Below are 21,381 nucleotides of genomic sequence, written 5' to 3' on the forward strand. Positions count from 1 at the left end.
GCTGCTGGAAAGGGAGCTTTAACAGGGAGCTCTGTTACGGGGTTCTCCTGCTGAGCATTTCTGCAGCAGGTACAGCACCTTGTGAAATGGATGCTGGAGACCAAATGATTCAGCACTGAGGGCAGCTGTCACGTGCTCAGCTGGATGTTTGGAAGAGGCTGATCCAGCCCTTTCTTGCCTTCAGAATGAAATGGGATGGGCAATGGGTCTGACTATCTCTGCTCTTGAGAAAAGGGGAAAGTAGGAAAGGGGAGCTCCTCCTCCTCATCCTTGTCCCCTCCCTATGTATGTCCCCAGTGTTTCACTCTCCAGGCTAGATGAATGACTTAGGCCTTGAATAAAGCTAGAACCCATGGTCTCAAAACCTATATGAGATGACAACTTCTGCAAACCAGAGTTTGAGAGGAATGACACAGCTGAGACTGCCTTGGGGCTGAGAGGTGGACTAAATGATCCCTGTGATGTCCTTCAACTCCATAACAAAAAGGCTGTAATTCCTAACAGAAGCAACAAGCATAAAACAGCTTTTCAATCTTGATGCAGCTACAATTACACCTGGACTTTAGCAGCAGACATTATGTCCAAAGTCAGGTGATAATGCAACACACTCAATTAACGGTGCCCTGCTGTTAATAGCATCTGACAAGTGTTACCACATCAGCAGGTTTCTGTTTTCTATTTCTTTTCTGTCTCCACAAATGAGTTAAGCTTTCCTACCTGAGTGCTGTGCATATATGGATGCACACTGACATTTTGCTGCAGAGTGCCACATCCATACTGGACTTCCCTTCGTTATCTTAATGTCAGGAAATTATTTATATGCGAGAGGGAAGAGAAAAATCCAGGGAAGTCTGTCTTGGACTTTGCAGGTAGCTTTTAATTAGCACTGTGGTGCCAACTAGATTGCAAGGATGGCATTTGTTTGACATTTGTGTTTAATCTCCCATTTGAGCAGCTGCAAAACAGCCCTCTAATTGCAGTGTCTCTGTGTTAAAATTCATTTCTGCTAAATTTAGTTTGCACCCCAACAATATCCACTGTTGCACAGGCGGCAACACCTAATTTGTTTAGGCGGGAAGAACTCTGGCATGCACTAAGTACAGAAATTAGCTTGCCAAACTGCAAATGCCCACACTCAGCACAGGCAGAGTAGAGCAGCCTCGGGGGAATGTGTATTTTACACGCAGAACCTGTCAGTTATCGAGGGCTGAATTTAATTCACAGCCAGGAATGCTAAGCACAGTATACCAAACTCATAAAAAGAAAACAGAACAATTTATGTTCACTCAGCTCACCAACTGCTTGGAGAGAGCCATAACTGCTTTAACATGGAGGGAGCTTCTACAAGGAAAACAGAACTAAAAGAAGATAGAGCTCTTCAGAACATACCAGAGATAGCACTGATGAGAAGGTGAGCAGCTGAGAAAAGTTCTTCATCCTGAGGCTGATATTTCTGCAACAACAGCTCACCCTGTAAGCTGCACCCTAAGAGCTGCAAGAAGTCAACCAGGTCTCTTTGCTCTGCAAGTTTTAACTCCTTTAGGTCTGGTTTGTCTCCCATGCAGATATCATCAAGCTGAAAGCAAAAGAATAAGCAAAACTTGTTGAAAAGAGAAAAATTCAAGCCCAAAAGATATGCTAGTGCTATTCTGAAATTACTTTTAGGAAGCAAGCTAAAGTTTCTTCATCTTACCACGTCCCCCAGGGCAGCCACCGTTTCTTCATGGAGCAGGAGTTCACTAAGGGTTTTATATAGAGCTCTTTGCTTGTCTTCTGTAAGCCTCACAAAGGGCTGGAACTGAGTCTTCAACTGTGACAGACCTTTCCCAGGAAAGCAGTAAAAAGCAAAACTAAGTATTTCTACACAGATACAAGTAAAAACAGTTAACATTTTTGCTATGCATTTCATAAGCTAATTTATCACCACACCTTAACATCCTGATTTCCATCAGCACAAGTTACAGTGCAAGGCTGGAACAAATCTGATTATACTTCCTAATAAGCCAATGAAACCTCAATGAAAATTCCAGGAAAGAAACAGAGCTACCAAGGATCAACATTTGGTGTTCAGGATTTTTTATATTTTAGCACTTAGTATTTTATTGTTAACCAAACTAACTGTATATTTAAAGTTTCCCACTTCATCTCCACAGAATGTTCACTTCACTTATAAGGCAGTATGAAGAGTTCTCATAAATTTACTTCTTAATCTTTGGGTTAATATGAATTACCAAGTCAATGCTCTGAGTCCACACACAGATCTACTGTGATCCTGAACTGCTGTCCTCATATTTCATCAGGTGCATCAAAGAATCACAACCCTTCACCCCTGATCTAATTGTTATTACAAAATTCAGGACAAAAATGTCTTCTTAATCGAAATCTTCAATCCACTACAACACATACAACAGAAGTACAAGAGACTGCACTGCACTTCTTTTCCCCACAATTCAACTATGATAGCAAAACTAAATGTTTTGTGACATCAAATTACCACTTTGCCAAAAGAAAACAAGTTTTCAAATCAATAATGCCAACTGGAAGGTTGGAATGGGTTTTTTCCACATTCCAAAAATAAGGGCATGCAAGTGTTCTCAACCATGTTTAAAATAGATCTTCCTTCATGCCACTCCAGTCAGAAACATGTTCTCTTGAAAGATGCCTTTTATATCTAAAAAACTACTTCATAGAATCAAGGTTGAAGGAGACCTCTAAGATCATCAGGTCCAACCATTAACATGTCACTCCACAGTAACCCCTAAACCCTATCACCCAGTGCCAGATCCAGATGCCTCACACATTTCCAGGGATGGTGACTCCACCACCTTCCTGGGCAACCTATTCCAATGCCTGACCACCCTAACAGTGGAAACATTTTTTCTAATATCTAATCTGAATCCCCCCATCTCAGCTTTTTTTCACTGGGAAAAAAAAAAGCCAAGCCACAGGCAGGTATTTTTTGTACCTGATGCAATTGTATGACTGATCTATACACATAACAGAAGAGGAAACCTACTTCCAAATCCCTTAGTAGAAACAATTTTTTTAGTTGGGGGTTTTTTCCCCCCCAAGAGACAGTGCAGGTTATTTAATTAAAAGAAATCCCTGAGCCTTTTAAAGCAAAAAAGGCACAAAGGTATGTCAGGCTAAAACAAAACCCAAAACAGTGGCATACCATTCTTTCACAAGTGGTTTTTATATACACATGGAGACACAGTTATTCCTTTCAAGCAAGTCTACACAGGAGAATGACAGGATTTATTTCAGGACTGTAAGTATCTATTTTGGCCACAGTCTACTGAGCAGCCATTAACAAAGGGCGATACTTAGATATAACAGAAGTGATGTTCACCATTAGAACCAGCTGTAAGAATTCTACCAAGAACTGATGAAAAGCACAGTGTGTTCTGAAGCCTTGATTGGTTTCCCTTTTCTCATTCCTCTGGTAACAATCCTGCCCCTTCTTTCCACATTCCTACAATAAACAACTTGTACCTGGCCCATTGTACCAATTTACAAACTTCCATTTCAGTCACATTTTAATTTTGTCAGTTATAAAGCTTCCTGGAAAATAATGAGGCTAAGTGAAGGTGGGGGAGATGTCTTTCTAATTTCTGAGACTTACAATAACCTTTACCTGAGAAGCTTTACTGAGAGTATTTTTAAAATAATGAATAAAAATTTTCAGTGACCCTTTCTGAATGAAAGCATAAATCATCACTAATTTCATAGAGTTTATCTGGAATGTAACAGAACTGGCATAAACACCTGGCTTTGTAAGATCGTATTTATGACAAATGGATTCAGGATGTTCCTAGGGAATAATCCACTGCATATACCTATTGCAGAACTAATTTTTTATATTCTTTCAGTGCATTCCCCCAAGAGTTCTGATAAGGGCTATTAAAATGAACTAACAAGATTTCTTTATGTTCTACTGTACCAGATTATTTCTCCCTATCATGTTGCTAAATTCATTGTAATATAATCATGTACAGCATTTCTGGTAATACCTTGTTTCAATACACTTAAAGAAGCATCACTGGGAATGAGGTTTCTAGCCCCAGAGTAGGTCTCATTATCAACAGCATCTGGCTGATAGAGAAATGAAGTATCTCTGAATAGAGTTGAATGGGGATAAGTTGAGCCTTCTGTGCTTTCTTTTTCAAAACCTCCTTGCTGTTCATCTAGCAGACAGAACTCTGCAATTAGAAATTCAATTAAAAACAATAATTAATAAAACACACGAGCAATTACCGAATGAGATGCAAGCTTATATTTTCTAGTGTTCTCGCATGTGATTTCTCCACGTCTCGCCTCTTCCAGATGGAAAGAATGCCAGTGGTTGCTATGCATGTGAATTATTGAGCATTACTGCAGCCCTGAGGTTTGGTACAGTGTGCACAGACAAAGATCCTGTGGTGCAGCTGCCACCTACAAAATGTGACACCAATTCCTGTGAACTAAAGTAATGCAGACAGCAAAAACCATGAAAACTTCTCTCCAACACCATAAACCTGAATGCTGCGAACAGGAGCATCCTTGATGCTTTCTACCCATCAAGAGGTGTGCTGTAATGCAGGCTATGGGATCCACTCATGATGGAGACACACAAAAGCACTCTCTGAGATTTGTAAAAGCTCTACAGAGCTCTTTGGTCATGGCACTGACAGCCTCCTCTTTCTTAGCCAAGCCACAGGTTCATCCTCAAGCTCTCCAGATGAGTGGAAAATAGGGGTCTCTTGAGTCTCTAAAGGATGCCACCAAGGCATGTTCTCTAGCAGAATCACTCTGCAATATACTGTCCCTTTGCAGTAACTTTGTGGAGGAAGTAACACACCCTTGGCTGGACGACCTTTTCTGCCTGGTCTTTGTGACAAGCACTGGCTGACCTCACCCAAACAGGATTGCCTGTTTCCTGCCACCCCAATGTCCCCAAGCTGTGGAAGCTATGGGACTCCTGGAAGGTGCAGAGAGCCTTTGTTGAAGGTTACATTGAGAAACCTGGAGTATCGAGTTCTGTGCTCATGTGCCCAATATTGTGGCCCACAGATGCAGCGTGCAAACAAAGCCCTATGCATACTCTGATCATCTTTTACTGGCTCAAATGCAAAATTCAAAACTGTAGCACTGGCACTCTGCAGCAGGTCTGAGGAGAACATAGGCAGGCTAGCAAGAGAAACTCAATTTTAAAGTAATACCTGACAGCAAAGGGAAAAAAATATAACTAATCAAGCACAGTGCTCATGTGTACCAGGCACAAAGCCTAAATATAACCTTCCTGCAGTTGTAAGAGTCTGTCTCACTAAATTAAGGACATTCAAAGCAGATGAGAAAGCATGGAGAGCACTCCATCAGCAAAAAGCTTTTTCAAAGGGAAAGCAGACAAAGAAATCTCTGCCACAGAGCAAGAAAGATGACAGACCTTTATGCCTGCATAACCCTTCACAGAGCAGAGTGAGCTACAGAGGAGCAGAAAGCGATTAACACAAGCTAAAGAACTTCCCAAAGCAACAAGACTCTGGACAGCAGCAGAGGCACCATGAGACCAACATGCTCACGTAACTTTCATTGATACTAACAAGGCTTCACATGAACCCCGAGGAGGAAGACAGCGATAATAAACTGCTTCCCCTCCTGAGGCAGAATGATACTAATAAGGGAAACCAAACTTTTCAGATGATGCTGTGTATTAAGAGATACAGACCCTGCTGTGAAATCTTGTAACAGGACTCAATTCAGAGGAAAACACAGGACTCTGAGTTTTGTATTAATAGGACTGTTAATTAGTTCTCTATTGAATTCTATTACATCCATTGATGACAAACCTCCAACAGTGCAGTTAGAGCTTGTTAGTTACTCACAAACATTAACAAAAATGCAAGAAAACCAGAGATGATCAGTGAAAACTATCAAAGAGACTCCTTTGTGTGGAAAAGTAGACAAGATTAGGAGTTTAATTTACAGACATTTAGTAGGAAGCAAGTCACATATATATAGCAAAGAACAGATTGAAGCAATTCAGCTGGGTGCTACTATACCCCTGTTTTGTAAAGTAAGAACGAGTGGACTTGCAGTGCAACTGTAGAGGCACAAAACCATGAAGGTTTTGCCAGGAACAGCTTTTACATGTAGTGGAAAGGTAGCCTGTAGAAACCAGAAAGAATGATTACAGGAAAACACTGGTAAATGGATCAGAAAAGGATTAGATTTTTGTAAAAATTGATTTATAAAAACGCCCAAGCATGTCCAGTCACCCAGGCCAGAAGATTTGAGAGAAAATTTATATACCATTCTTCTCTACAGGATAACTCAAGCACAGTCAGGGGCAAATAAAAAGAAACAATAAAAAATGTCCATGCACCTTATTCCCTAATTATCCGTGAAGAGAATCCCATTAGGTTACACCTGCTACTGGTCAATTTCACTCTCATGACAAAGCACTACATTAGTTCCTGGATTTAACTTCAAAGGCTATTTCTGTTTCCATAAACAGACACTGATCACTGCTCAGACATTAAGAAGTTGAAGTTTAGGCTCCACCATACTCACTCTTACTGGCAAATCCCTAATTTTGTAATTAGTTCCTTCCATTTACCTTCTCAATCCGACAAGGGGCAACAGCACAAATTAAAAAAGAGGCAAAACACAGCTTATTTGAGATAAATCATTAAACAACCTGTGCTGATTTCGAAGCTTTAATGCTAGACTTGAACAGTAAATATGAAAAAAAAAAAAGAGTGGAAAAAGAAGCAGGAGTGGAAAAAAAGAAATGTAAATCATCAACAAAACTCATGTATTGTCAGCTAGCAGGACATAAGAATTTCATCTAGAAATCACCTAAGCAGGCTATCAGCTATACACCTATGCAGTCAGACACAGTTAATTGTACCTGATTACTCTAAATTACAGCTCTATTATAACCATGAAGTCAATGTCCTCTGCTGTTATCTCTGTGTTCAGTCTACGTCAGAGCAATTCCACATTTCAGAAACCTTTTACAGGTTACATAATATTTACTTCTATTCCTGAGCCTACAGACTTCCTTAATACCAGAAGTCAGGTGAAGGAGAATGATGGAGAGTTATGTTCTGCATTTCTTATCCAAATAAAGTCTATCCTGGATTCAAATCTCAACTGTACTTCAATTATTTCTTCAATGTATCTCCTGTTTCTCTCCACATCAGTCCTTTACAACTTCCAGCTGTACACAACCCATCCAATTTTCTTCCTTCTTGCATAACATCCCCTGAAGCCTCCTTTAGCTCAGGGAGTTTAAATGAGGATAGACAGGAAAGAAAAACCCAAGTGATTCTGCAGAGCAGAGTTACAACTCCCCCCAAAGCCAATTTCAACCGTTTTTTTAACCTGAAAAAACATTTAACCTGACATAAGTAAAGCCTGACCAGAAAACATGACAAGGATATTTCTGTAACCATTCTGAGGGCAATCTGTATATCAAAGTGTAAGTTAGAAAAGTTTGAAGTCCAGACCTACATGAATGATTCTTATGTAGCATGACTGTTGTCTAAACATTCCTGGTTGAATTATATTCAGGTCACTCTCCTGCCAACAGCTGAAGGCAACAGCATGGGCCAAGGGGCAGCTAGCTAGAAGCAAAATGGCAGAAAAAGACCTGAACAAGAAATCTTAGTGGATCAGCAGTGTGCTCTTGCAATCACTGAAGTTTGCTGCATACTGAGCTGTACAGACAGCAGTGTAGCTAGCAGATCAGTGAAAGTGATCTTTTAATTTGGGAGACTGCATTCAGAGTGTCGTGTCCAGTCTGGGACTCCCCAGTACAAGCCACACATTCACATACTGGAGCAATGTAGCAAAACAGCCATCAAGATCACTGTGGGCTGGAGAACACCATCTATGAGGAGAGGCTGAGAGATTGGGTTTGCCTAGCCTGGAGAAAGCATTGCTGAGGGAGAACCTTACTGCTATCTACAACTGCCCAATGGAAGCATGAAGAGAAGACAGAGACAGACTCTTCTGTATGATGACAGAAAAAAGGGCAAGAGACTCAAAGCAAAGAAAGGGAAATTCTCATTAGATATTAAGGGGGAAAAAAAGTGCACCATGTGGTCAAACATGATAACAGGCTGCCCAAAGGAGTGATGGAATCTCTGTCTCTGGAGATAATCTAAGTTTAGATTTAGATTGTTTAGAATAGACAAGGATACAGACAATCTGATCTAGCTCTGAACTCAGATCTCAGTTCAGAAGTTGGACCCGCCTTGAGCTGTGGCTTGAGCTAGGTGACCTGCAGCCCCCTGAAACCTAAGCTATTCTGAGTTTACAATTTATTCAAGCAAGTTAAAAACCATTACTAAATCAGAAGTGCAGCCTGCCAGCACTATATCACTATAAAAGCAAGTGAGACCATACAACATCATCACTTTCATGCGCAGGGAAATGGAAGTCATTGCCCCACAGACAGCTTTGCCCAGAGCTGAACTGTGTGCCACAGAAAAATGAGCTTTTTACTTACCAAACTGGCCACTGTGCTTTATAAACAGTTCGATTACACCATAGGCAATAGTAGTTGCAGGTGGAATTTCAAGGATCACACTAGAATCCTTCATCATACTTCCATTTTCACTTACCGAAACCTAGAAGACAAATTTATTCACTGTAAGTTATTGCACAGCTTAAACACATAATTAAGGTGAAAAATCCTTTCCCTCTACAGAGAAAGGATGTGCTTTGTTCTCCATGATGTCTAACTAAAGCACACGTTACATTTGACATATATGAAAGGAAATAGATGAAGAGTGAGGTGGAAATACACTGCCAAGAGCAGCTCCCAAATTCTTAGCTGCCCTGTCCTAGCATCAAGTGGAGCTCCAGGTGCAGCTTTTTCCACACATGAAACACCCTATCACTAGGGCATCCACTTCAGTATCCTCCACTGCCCAGCTTTATCTTGACATTTATTTTGCCCAGAAGGAGATGGTACCAGGAAGGTGGAACTTGCACAGAAGGTTGTTGTACTGCAACGATTTCTGCTACTGGAGACACCCTGTACACAGAAGTGATTCAGCACCAGCTTTAAAAAAAACCCAGCAACTTTAAATGAATGAGCATATGTTTTGACTTCGGTAATTCCTTCTCAATTCATAGGCAATTTTTCAGATATCCTCATAAAGAAGTTGATCTCTATTCCCATGATTGAAAACAAATAGCTTCCCAATACATATGAAAACTCAGTAGACACTGCAACCATTCCTGATGAATAATTACTTGGCCTTTCAAATAAATTTGCTTCAGCAATGGTATTTGCTCTTTGGCTTTCACTGAATTGTTATATGCTTGCTTTATGTTCTGCTGTAGGCAGGAACCTACACAGAAACTGAATTAAAATTTGATAATTGAAACCACATTCCGAGCTCACACTAAGAAATGGCATTCTGTGCCAATGAGGCAATGGAAAAACCATTTCACCTTTCTGAAGTTTCTCAACCAAGCAATGCAGTTTGTTCAACATGTTCAGGAAGCATGAAAAATCCTCTGAAGTCTAGCTGAAGAAATCATAATTTCTTCTCAAATAATCTGCACATGTTCTATTCCTTGCAGTTTTTTGCAACTTTTACCTTTACTGTTTTCGTAGTGCATCCCATCACACCACTGACTTTTTCTTCTGTCTGGATATGTTCAGATATTGTACACTTCTGAGTTGTTATTATCTTTTCTCTCAAGATGCACAGCACTTCACGTTTTCTTTCCATTACTTGTTGCAGTAAACTACTGTTTAGATTTATTGTTCTGAAAAAAGAAAATACCCCATTAACAATGACAAATACTAGAGCTGTGGAAAAAAGCATTTTCTTAATTGCTTGAAGAAGCTTTTATTGTAAAAATAACAACGGTTTCTGTATGAGCAGTCTCCTCAAAATTATCATGTCCTCTTTTGCTATTTGGCAGCAGTAAATATTTCTATTTCACAGTAAGTCCCAACATACGTATTGAATCCTTGATCCCTTACACTGAGCAAAAATGGCAGTTGTCTGGATGCTTTCCAAGCAAAAAAAGCAAGAGAGAACTAAAGACAACTTCAAGCTTCCAGTGTTATATGAAAACAACCAGCTAGGCTGAACACTGGACTGAATCCTCTGCCACAATGAACTCACTCTGATACTAACATGGCCATGGCAGGGGATGGTGGCTTACTATTCTCTCCAGAGTCTCACATTAGCACACAGTGTCAGCAAGTCAATGGGTCACATTCGCCAGTCTTTAGTCAAAAGAATCATTTCAACCAAAAAAGCTACCAGGGAGTACAAACAAGTGACCAGTGCTTGTGGTGCCTATCTTGAAGTCCCTGAAGCCTAGCACAGTACTGCATACATTATGCACACACACACACACACACACGAGTAATATCTGTAATAGCATAATACATAATAAGCATCTAATACAAAAGAATTATCCACACATCACAAAGCTCTGCTTAGAGAGAGTGAAGCTGAGGACAAGTTACTGAAAGTTGGGAAATATATAGCAAGCAATCTTCTGGCCTGGTTAGCTTTTCTCATTGAAATCAAGGGTTACTTTTCCTTACAATAGTTCTTGGTTTTTTTCCTCACTTACCTGACTAGATTAAGCCTCATTTCTTCCACCTCCTTTTCATTCACTTCCACTTTGTCCCACAGCCAGTCACCTCCCCAGCCCCACTTCATGTGATTCCTCCACTCTCCTCTACCCTCAGATGACACCAGCTGTTCATGGCTCCCAGCTTTAGTCTCCCCTCCTCCTCACAGTCCATTGTTACCACCTTCCAGCTATCAGGCCAAACTCATTTATTTCCTTGTCACCATTCAGTCCAGTCACCCTCATCTCTGTACATCCTTCCACCTTCTGCAGGTGTGCCATCAGGTGCTTCTCAAGAAGGGAGTTGACATGAGCTCCTACATGGCCAAGTGGTGATGTCCAAACTCACCCTGGACTACGACAGCTTGAGGTGACCACCACTAGGAATGCTGGTTTGGCCTCTGAAGGCACATAAGCAGGCAAAGGAGGGCCCTGACACGCTGCTGTGAAATTCTGAGCCACCAGAATTTCTCCTTGAGGGACAGACAGCACACCAAGAGAGCAATGCCCCAGTGCCAACCCTCACTGCTTGCTATGGATCTGTTTCAGTGTACACTTAAATCCTGAACGGGCTGAGTGGGATCAGCACTGACCAAGTACTTCAAAGGGCTGGATGAGAAAACACAGAAGAGATTTCATGGATTATGAGACTGGAGGTTACCGGAAAAAACACCCACTATAAACTCCTGCGTAATTCATTAGTATAACCTCCATATTTGCAATTAGTGACCAGGATTGTCACAGTCAAAAGAAAAACTAACTGTGGGAGGGACCTCAAATCTCTAGCCCATGCCACAACTTAACAAGCCATCCCTCCTCCACAGCATAATTCCATGTGTGTTTAAATGCTGCTGGAGATAGTTCTAACATTAGGTGGTTCTTAAAGTCAGCAGAAGACAGAAAGTGAACTCCTAGAAGCAATACAGGAGACTTATTTTCTAAGATTACAAAACCCACTACCTTGTCTTTTGAGGTATTAACAATATTTCTGGTACCAGTCAAAGCTACTTCTTTATTGCATTTAATTGACTAAATGTGTGAATTATATAATACTTTTGCAAAATACTCATTGGAGGTCCTCAGATGAGATGTGGTATTTTCTATGAATGGATAACTCTAGCAAGACAGTTGGAAGATTAAAGGATTGCTATCCCTGGCTCAAGTTATTCAGTCTTTTCCTTTCTACTGTAAATGGCTATTCATGGAGCTAAATGACAATTCCCCAAATATGTGACAGAAAGACATGTCTGACTCCATTTAAATCGAGATATCTCCAGTTTTAATTAAAAAGTTTTAGATTTATTAGATTCCAGAGCTTTGAATTTATGCAGTCTGTGTAAGGCTGAAGTCAGCTTGGTTTTTTATTGAATTAAAAATATCCTCAGGCAATTTTTGATCTTTGGAGAGTTACATGCTTATATGAAAGTTCAATCAGTTGGAATGAACTGTCTGAAAACCTTAAAGTTGAATGTTTAAACAAGAGAAAGAAAATACCTCTGAAGCAATGCAGCAGCCACTAGAAAAGCAGCCCCAAACATTCCTGAGATTATTAATACCACTCTTTTTTTGATTTTGGTGCAAAGGCATGTTTTATGCTTGGAATGCAATGAATGTTTGGATTAGACAAAAACTGATGAAATGTCAAGCAATCACAAACACCACTACTCTTAGAAGTGTCTGCCAAACCCAAGCCATTTGTTATCACAACCACAGACCATAATGTCTATCATATATGTCACAACAATTATTTATGTTTCTGAAGAGGTGTGCTAAGCATCTTGAAAACACAAATTAATGCACTAAGAACTCACAGTTTTAATGTTTGACCTGAGAAGCCACAAGGCAAGAAATACAATAAAGAAGCACAAAAGCAATGTCATTTGCTTTCATATATTATTTTTGCTTGGTTTAGAGGACAAACTTGATGGATATCCTTGAAAGTCAGAGAAAAAAAACAAACAATAAACAACAATCAAAGGCAGGAAAATACAGATTAGAGATTTGCTATTTCTGAATGAGCATTAATGAAAGAAGCATAGAGAATATGACCTAACTCTATACAAAAGAATTACCAAAATAATTCAAGACACTTTTTCTTCCATCTGCTTCCACAGTATTCTGCCCAAGGCAGGACTGGCTCAGACCCTGTCACGCTCCTGGCTTTGAGGTCCAGATGCAGAACTAATAGCAGAGTGGTAGAGTCAGAAGATATTGGTTAACTTGCACAGAAGTGCAGTGAACAAATGTTGGAGGCAGTGCTGGAGGAGCTGCCACAGCACTGGAGGCTGCACAGTGACACAGGGGCACACAGCTACCTGCTCTGGCCCCTGATGCAGCACTCCCACACGCAGTGCCTCAGAGGTGACTTGGGGTCCTCTGCATAAAGCTGCATTGTGTGGCAGAGACACAGTCACTGCCTCAGCCTTAAGGTTCAAGTGACTTCAGTGGGATGCATTCAACTGTAAAGCCAAGAGAAATGCTCTGCTCTGCCCACCAAAGTTTACAGAGCACTAAATTCAGAGCTTTAAAACACTCACCCACACTCACAAATACATTTTCTTCTAGGACAGTACAGTTAAATGCTCTCCTCTAAACTTCTGGCCCTGAACTTTCTATCATAAAACAGACTCCAGGGTTGCATGTGGGCACATCACATGCAACAAGTTATTACTGGGGTACAGCCCGTTGAAGGCAAAACATTCTGCTCTTCTCAGAGACTCAAACAGGAGATGACGTGAGGTCAGCACATACCCAGCTTATCTAAATTATCAGTGAAAACAGCAATGCAAACAATGAAAAGAGCAAAATGCAACAGGGTTAAAGTTTGACAATTACTGCAGGGCTTCAAGTATTGCAGAGCATTGGTCACAATCTGTGACTGCATTTTGGAAAGAGCTGAATTTACTTGCTAGCATAACACTCTGAATATCAAGAACATATCTGAGTAAAACAGGATGGGTGAATTAGGTCCCTGAGAATATTGCAGGCACATGAATTGCATTGCATTTTTTAACTCTACAGGTCGCGTTTCAGAGCTTTTATTTCTGTTCTGCAACCATCACTCTTACCATCTCCTCCACTATCAATTGTACAGGAACCCTCACCAACCTTGTGCCACCTATATGTACTACATCCTTCCCACCTGGAGAAGCTGAGCTGAAGTACTCAAAAGTAACATTATATAAAATACAATGAGGTGTTGGTTTGCTAAGTCCCATTATCAATACACAGAGTATGAGCCTGTATACATAAAGATTGCTTAAAAGATAAGGATCACAGGATTTTGTTTGTTTGTTCTGCTTAAATAACCTTCCTGAGGTCAATGATTTACTATGTGGGAAGGTCTGTAGGTCAGACTTGTAAAGGAAAAAAATTTGAGTTTTGGTCTCACTCTCTCCACATTGAATTGGATTAAACACTTTCAGTCTCCTATAATGCAAAGACTTCCTCCACCTTCATTCAACCTTTTTCTCGTTACGTGCGGAGAGCAGTGGACAGTAGAGACACAAAGGCAATTTGCTGCAGACTGGAGGCAGAAAACAAGGGAGAAAGGCAGAAATCAAATGAAGGCAAGAGAAAACAGACAATACCTGACAATATAGCAGACTCTCACAGTTAGAGCAGGGAGCAGGAGCCTGTTCTAAACTCCACTGCTGAGACTGAGGGGCTTTCCTTTAAGCACAGAATTTGACCAAATCTTCAACAACAGAGGGGCCTTAGCACCATTTTTCCATCAAATCCTGTCTAGTGTTCTCAGTAACCCACCCCTCAAACCCTCAAAGCAAGGTGCTTGCCAGTTTACTACAAATACCAAGAAGAACGGTTACTGCCGTGAGTATTTCCCATTCTTACACTGAAGTCAGCACTGCTGCCCGCCTGCATGAATTTTCACTAGTCCAAGCTACCCATAAGTGAAAAGCCTTTTCAGTCCTGCACTGGGCAATGTCACCTCAGCACACCACCTCTCCCAGCTGTAGAGACAAGGGTGGCCCACGCTCACAGACTCTTCTCTGCTTCATTTATAATGCACAACAGCGTGATGTCTTCCATACAAATGCTGCTTGCTGCACTGTGAGAACCTGAGCCCAGCTTTGTTCCTTCTCTAACAGAGACCTCTAGATGAGTGCCATGGAATAAAATCCACCAGACCTCACTCTGCCACTTCCACCATGCACAGATGCATAGAACTTCTTTTGTTAATCCATTCCAAATACAACCTCTCTGACCTACTTCTTACAGCCATACTGAAACACAGTATCTGCAATAGTCAGCTTATTGATAGCATGCCACAATTTTCCATACAGAATAACCTGACAATTACTTCATAGAACATCTTCCCCAAGAGTACCAGAGACTTCTGAGACTGCAAATGCCAGGTAGTTCCTGTTTTCTATTTGGGATCCTCCTTATTTTCTGAATCACAGACACATAAAATTGATTTTATTCAATCCTGTCTCATGACATTCTGTGACTTCATACTACCCATGCAGCACCTTTGGTAGAAGACTGAATAGTTTTCTCAGCATACTCATAAATGCTCAAGGACTTTTAAACAATAAATAACAAAATGGCCTGAATTTCCACTGCACTCAGATTACCAATAGGCACTTTTGTCTCAGTGTGGACAACAGATGAATCAATGAAAGTGCATATTAAAGTGCAATATGCAATAGTGTAAAAATACCTTTCAACCACGGCAGAGTATGCTGCTGATAACACTTACCCTGCTTTCCTAATATGCTAATCACAGAGTTAGGAATCCTTCACATGAAATGATGGAAGTGTGACAGGCAATTTTTCTGCAGCTGATGTGAACTGACTGACTGCTAACACTTGGTCTTCTTTCTCTCTGCTGTCACTGTTCTCTCAGAACTTCTCTTTCATTCACCTCACATGGCTCAGTTAAATGGTAAAAGCAAACAAACAAATTTGTTAATCCATGAGAACTATGGAGATTAGAACCTCCTCATAATCGTTTTTACTGGAGGGAAGAATACACAATGGTTGAGGCTGGTAAGTCATCTGGTCCAACCCCACCGCTTAAGCAGAGCCACCTAGAGCAGTCTGTCGAAGATCATGTCTCCAAGGAAGGAAAATCCACAGCCTCCCTGGGAAACCTGTGCCAGTCCTCAGCCACCCTTACAGTGAAAAAGTGTTTCCTGATGCTCAGACAGAGCCTCCTGTGTTTCAGATTGTGCCTATTGCCTCCAGCTCTGTCTCTGGGCACCACTGAAATGAGCCTGGCTCTGTCCTCTGCATCTGTCCCTCTGGTATTTATATATGTTAATAAGATTCCCCCAAGCCTTCCCTTCCCCAGGCTAAGCAGTCTCATCTCTCTCAGCCTTTCCACAAACATGAGATGCTCCAGTTGTTTCATCATTGTGTCCTTTCACTGGACTCTATCCAGTATGTCTGTCTCTCCCTTGTACTAGGAAACTGTACACAGTACTCCAGGTTTGACCACGCCAGTGCTGAGCAGAGGGGAAGGATCACCTCCCACAACCTGCTGGCAATACTCCTCATGCAGTCCAGGATACCAATGGCCTTCTTTGCAGCACGGACACACTGCTGGCTCATATCCAGCTTGATGTCCAACAGGACAGCAAAGCTGCTGTGCAACTGGTCAGCATGTACTGGTGTCTGGGGTTGTTCCACATGCAGAATTTTGCACTTCCCTTTGTTGAACTGCATGAGATTCCCACCAGACCAGCCTGTACAGGCCCCTGTGGATGGCAGCGTGGTCCTCTGGGTGTATCAGCCACACCTCCCAGCTTTGTGTCATCAGCAAACTTGCTCAGGGTACACTCATCGACATCATCACCCAGATGACTAATGAAGACAGTCAACAGGACTGGACCCAGCATTGTTCCCTGGGGTATACAATTAGTCACTGAGCTCCAACTAGACCTGTACCACTGAGCAATATGCTCTGGGTCTAGCCATTCAGCCAGTTTTCAATCCACCTTACTGTCTGCTCATCCAGGCCATACTCCATCAACTTCTCTATGAAGATCTTATGGCAGACGGTATCGAAAGCCTTAAAATAGAAGACGGAATATACTCTTAAATCCATAGCAATCCCACTGAGTTAAAGGCACAGGACTCTGTTTCGAAATTGATATGTTTCAATACTCTGTGAACTAGAAAGCACAATTTAATACAAAATTCAAGAATAAAATAAATTAAATATGCCAAGTTTATATACCTGAAAGCATCATTTAACTTTATTTTAATATTGCATATTATGCTAATAGGTGTGTTCTGCATTTACGATGTCATTGCTCCTGCAAACCAGGAAGGATCACATCCCACATCCTTCAGCTCTCATCCTTTTTCAGAAAAAGGAGCCAATGCAGCATCTGGAATCTAATTAAAAGATCAGTAGAATTCTCCTTCAGAAGGTTCATCTAAGAAGTGACAGGAAACCGATTTGCTGCCACCGAACACTTCCACCTTGCTGAACTCTGAAGACTCACGTGCCTTAGTTTAAAAAAGCATATCAACTTTGACCTTCTTAGTTTTCTGCTATTTATCGGCAACTTTGACTTAATCAGCCTCATACAAGAAGAACATTTTGGAAATGCAACTTAATTAGGCTATATATGTAGAAATAATAAATGAAACAATGATTGATCAAACAAACACAAGCACTGTACGTCTTTAGGTGACATCAAGAACACTTTGTTAACTCTCACCTCATTAGGACTCACAGGTAAACATTCCCTTAGTACTGTAACACTTTTCACCCAAAAATCACTAACTTGTAGGTACCAGCACTCCTGAATTCCACACAATGCTCCACATGAGATGAAAGCTAGAGGCCTGGACACAATCGATTATATATCACAGAATATTTATGAGTGAGTAACTGGAATTTCATCTCTAAGGCACTGCCACAATTTCCAGTGAGCCTCTGCATTATGCTGAAGAAAAAAAACCAAAAAACCTCTGCTATTCTCATCATGTTCAGTGACCTGGCAGAAGGCAGACTGACTCAATATACACTTTGCATCATAGGCTTTAATAAGCTACAAGCACCTTTTCTATGAACCAAGAAGCAGTTCCTTGTATAAAACGGGACACGCATCAACCTCATTTACAGCTACATATAGATTGGTGTAGAGCTACTGATTTTCAACACTCAAAAGAAGGTAACATATTTCTGAGTGTTTAGCTATGTTCAGGATTCTATCCCCAAGATATGATGATTTGCTACGGGAGGATTCTCTCAGTGAGCAGATTAGGTAACTTACTGCAGAAAACTAAGTAAAAGCTTACTGATCTAAATCAAAGTTACTCTAGTTTGTTTCTCTATAGGACTCTATCTAGAGCTAGAAACAAGATTCTGAATCTTCACTGATACTATTTTCCTGATACTAGATGCATATTAATTTTACAGGCCTGGTGCACAGTATTTTCTGCTTTTAATAAGGCATTTAGTACAAGGAGAGTACAAAGGTGCCTTATTAGAATAAACTTGTTGACTTGTAAATGCTCATAATAAAAAGAACACCAGCGATTTGTTCCTGTGACAATGGAGAATTGATTATTTCAAGAACATCAGTGTATCTAAAGCAAGTTTACACTGCTTCTGACAATTTTTGCACTGATAACAAAACCCTATCATCTTTATCTTCGGCACATCAGCAAAGGCTGTTAAAATGCATTACACCCCCTGCTACGGATCTAGGGTACAATGCTGTCACAAATGAACCACCCCACCCTCATCTCCCACAAGTCAGGACCTGCAATAGATTAGACCCCTGACTTGTCAGCTGGCTGCCAAGTAGGCTTTGGTCCATGACTGTCTTATTACAAGACTAAATTAATCCGATTTCAGAGCAGAGCAGGATGTGAGGAAGCATTGCGTATCGTGTAAAACAAGGAACAGGGTTCCCCTCAGCTATTACAGTGTATAACAGGAAGTGATAGATCTATATTTTGGTCAACTAGTAGAACATGCATCAACCATGCCTGCTCACATTTGCTATTCCTTCAGCTTCAAATAAGCCAATTTCCTAGCATAGTCGCTCACGCACACACACGCAAAACTACAAGGCCTGCTTACAAGAACATTAGTCATTCTGAATTCCTTTTCCATTGCATTTGCTGAAGAATCATAGAGAAACTAATCCATTTTTTTCCATATCATTACCTCAGCAGTCCCCCAAAGAAGGGAGGATTTGGCTCTTGTTCCACATAGTAATACATGCAACTACATAAGATGAAATTATCGAGAGATGTTTTTAAAATGAAAAGTTTGACCAGCAAGATGTCAAAACATGTACTATTTCATTTTTGTATATATGACTTCTCACCTGACTATGAGAGCTTACAATAAAAATCATTTTCAAACTATGGCAACATTACAGAATCGACTGTTCAGTGACTGCAGCTGGCCCAAGTCTTTTCAGGTCAGTAATCTTTCCTGGCCTTTACAATTCCCACATTAGAAACATACCTGTCCTTCACATCTTTCATAAGCTGCTGCAAGTCAATCTCCTGCTTCCTCAGGTTTCCAAATGAGGATTGGTTTTCCACATAGCCCTTCCCTCCAGCTCCCAGGCTGATCTTTACAAATGATGCTTCAATACTTCCTTGAACAAAATCTTCAAACTTCCCCATATATTTTGCAAAGTCAGACTCCACAATCACTAGGAAAGCAATAAAAGTCATTTCTACCTGTGAAGAGAAGTGCTGAAATGGTCCTGAAGTGACTGGAAAAACACTTACAGAAAATATGACAAGTTAGTGAAGGCAAGGAACAGCATCGAGAGGTAAATAATAAAATTTACAGCTTTGCAAATCTTAGTTCTGCTTCTTTCACATTTTCATCATCTTTGCTCCAGTATCTTTTAAATCTTGCCATTTTAGAACAACATAAGGTGACTGAAATGCTGAACTTGGATGCTATGGAAGATTTATAAAGAATGATTGAAACTTATTTCAGCTACAAAGAAAACTACAAAGCAGACCTGCTTGTAGGGTTAGTATTTCACCATTACCTTGGTATATCTCACTACAGGGCTCACCCAAAGCCACTGAAAACCAATGGAAGCATCTAACTGGTTTAAAACAACTGAATCTCATACACTTATGAAGCATAGAGCTGACTCAGAATCAGCTAATCTTCCAAGCTGGCTGCGATTAACATCTTAACATAGGGACATATCTCTTTTCCCTGCATGGAATTGTGACATGTCCAGAAATACGTGATTCCAGCTGGTTAGGTCTGTTGTAGCTGGATGAAGAAAGAAGTACAAGGGTCAAGCGTGTTTAACAGCCTGTGCAAGACGAGAGGAATCAGTGGTAAAACTTGCTTGGCCTGGCCTTGGGCAGGCAATCCTGGTGACAGAATACTGTCACCAAGAAGACACTGTTTATTCAGTCCTTTTTGACCTGGAGAACAGTATGGTTTTACACTACTATCACATACTGGAACACCCCAAAAATATTCTGGGGGAGCTCCTGTGGCTGCAGACAGCACTGTTATTAAACAGGAGGACTGTACAGGCTGACAACCTTCAGCACTCAATTTCAGTAGTCTACCCAGGCAAAACTTTATTTTTTTTACAAATGTTTATTATTACTTGTTTTAGTTAAATGAACAGTCCAGTTTGAAAAGATCCATTCATCTCATCTCCATGGATGGAGTATACTTGAGAGCACTGCTCTGAAAGGAGCCCTCTAGGAACACGACGGAGAATAATAACAGAACAGATCAGGCTTTGCATTCTTTTTATCTGCAGTAATAGTGCTGCCCGAGCATGGCTTTACCTGGTTTTATCGGTTTGTCTTCAGTAAGCACATCACTCAGGGTGACTGTCAAGAAATGATACTTGGGCTTCTGCCAGCACCAGAATTTCCTCCTCTTTGTAACTAAGCTCAAAAGCTGTAGCTTGTCTGAGGCGTTCAAGTGGGAGACAGGGATCAGGTCACCTCCACTGTCAATTTCTCTCACAAAATTCTTTGTGGCTTTTGCAAACATCTTGGGGCATCAATTAAAGCCTGAAAGAATACATCTGTTCTTCAACAACTGCAGTTGCGAAGCATAAATACTGACATTGTTATTTAAAGAAAGTCTTCATATCATTGGTATTAATGTAGGAGCAGGTAGTGTTTTCACACCATCTTCTCCACTCTGAGCTGGGAATGGCAGTTCAAACCACTTACCCCAAAGGAAAAAGGTTTTACAGTAACAAGTGACAGAATTTTAGTTCAAAGTTTAAATAAGCAACAGTGAATTAGCAAAGAACGATGTACTGCAAGCACCAGGTTCACGGCCTGAACATGGCAATAATAATGCATGAAATTTATGATCATGCAGGTAACAAAGAAAGAAAATAAATGTGTGAGAAAATAAATACTGCAAACTCCAGCTGAAAAACGTTCCTTCAAGGAACACTCACAGGTAATTAATCTGCTAGGGAGGAAAAAACTTACACAGCTTACCTGAAATTCTCTGAAAAAGCAACTACTACTGAGCACCCTGCAGAGCCTGGCTGGGATGAGCACAGCACTGGTGCAGCAGCAGAGGATTTCTGCCTCCCTGCAGAACCCTTCTTTTATTACCCAACATAAAACTATCTTACTCCGTACAAGGTAATTAGGTATTACTCACACAAATTATCTTCAGCTTTTTAATAGTGAGTAAACACATATAGGGACAATAACAGTTATTCTATAAAAAGCAACATATATTTGAGCTGACATCTTTGTCACTAAGTTTTATTTCTGAATTACATCCCTGGAAAGTTCCAATTAATTTTTTTTCTTTCTGAACTC

At 40.7% G+C, this 21,381-nt stretch overlaps 1 protein-coding gene across 1 annotated transcript in view; it reads right to left on the reverse strand.

Moving 5' to 3' along the window:
* DFNA5 (deafness, autosomal dominant 5) overlaps nt 1-21,093 on the reverse strand; it is a 22,669-nt gene extending 1,576 nt beyond the window's left edge. Inside the window, exons 1-8 of the mRNA XM_009077897.1 lie at nt 21,049-21,093; nt 20,374-20,604; nt 19,058-19,250; nt 9,600-9,771; nt 8,498-8,618; nt 4,014-4,202; nt 1,694-1,821; nt 1,390-1,576 (exon numbers count right to left, since the gene is read on the reverse strand). Coding sequence (XP_009076145.1) covers nt 1,390-1,576; nt 1,694-1,821; nt 4,014-4,202; nt 8,498-8,618; nt 9,600-9,771; nt 19,058-19,250; nt 20,374-20,584 — 1,201 coding nt within the window. The 5' untranslated portion in view covers nt 20,585-20,604; nt 21,049-21,093. The remainder of the gene's footprint in view (nt 1-1,389; nt 1,577-1,693; nt 1,822-4,013; nt 4,203-8,497; nt 8,619-9,599; nt 9,772-19,057; nt 19,251-20,373; nt 20,605-21,048) is intronic.
* Between the last annotated feature and the right edge of the window lie 288 nt (nt 21,094-21,381).

Source organism: Acanthisitta chloris, unplaced genomic scaffold (assembly GCF_000695815.1).
Source record: "Acanthisitta chloris isolate BGI_N310 unplaced genomic scaffold, ASM69581v1 scaffold9577, whole genome shotgun sequence".
In the NCBI taxonomy this organism is placed as follows: Eukaryota; Metazoa; Chordata; class Aves; order Passeriformes; family Acanthisittidae; genus Acanthisitta; species Acanthisitta chloris.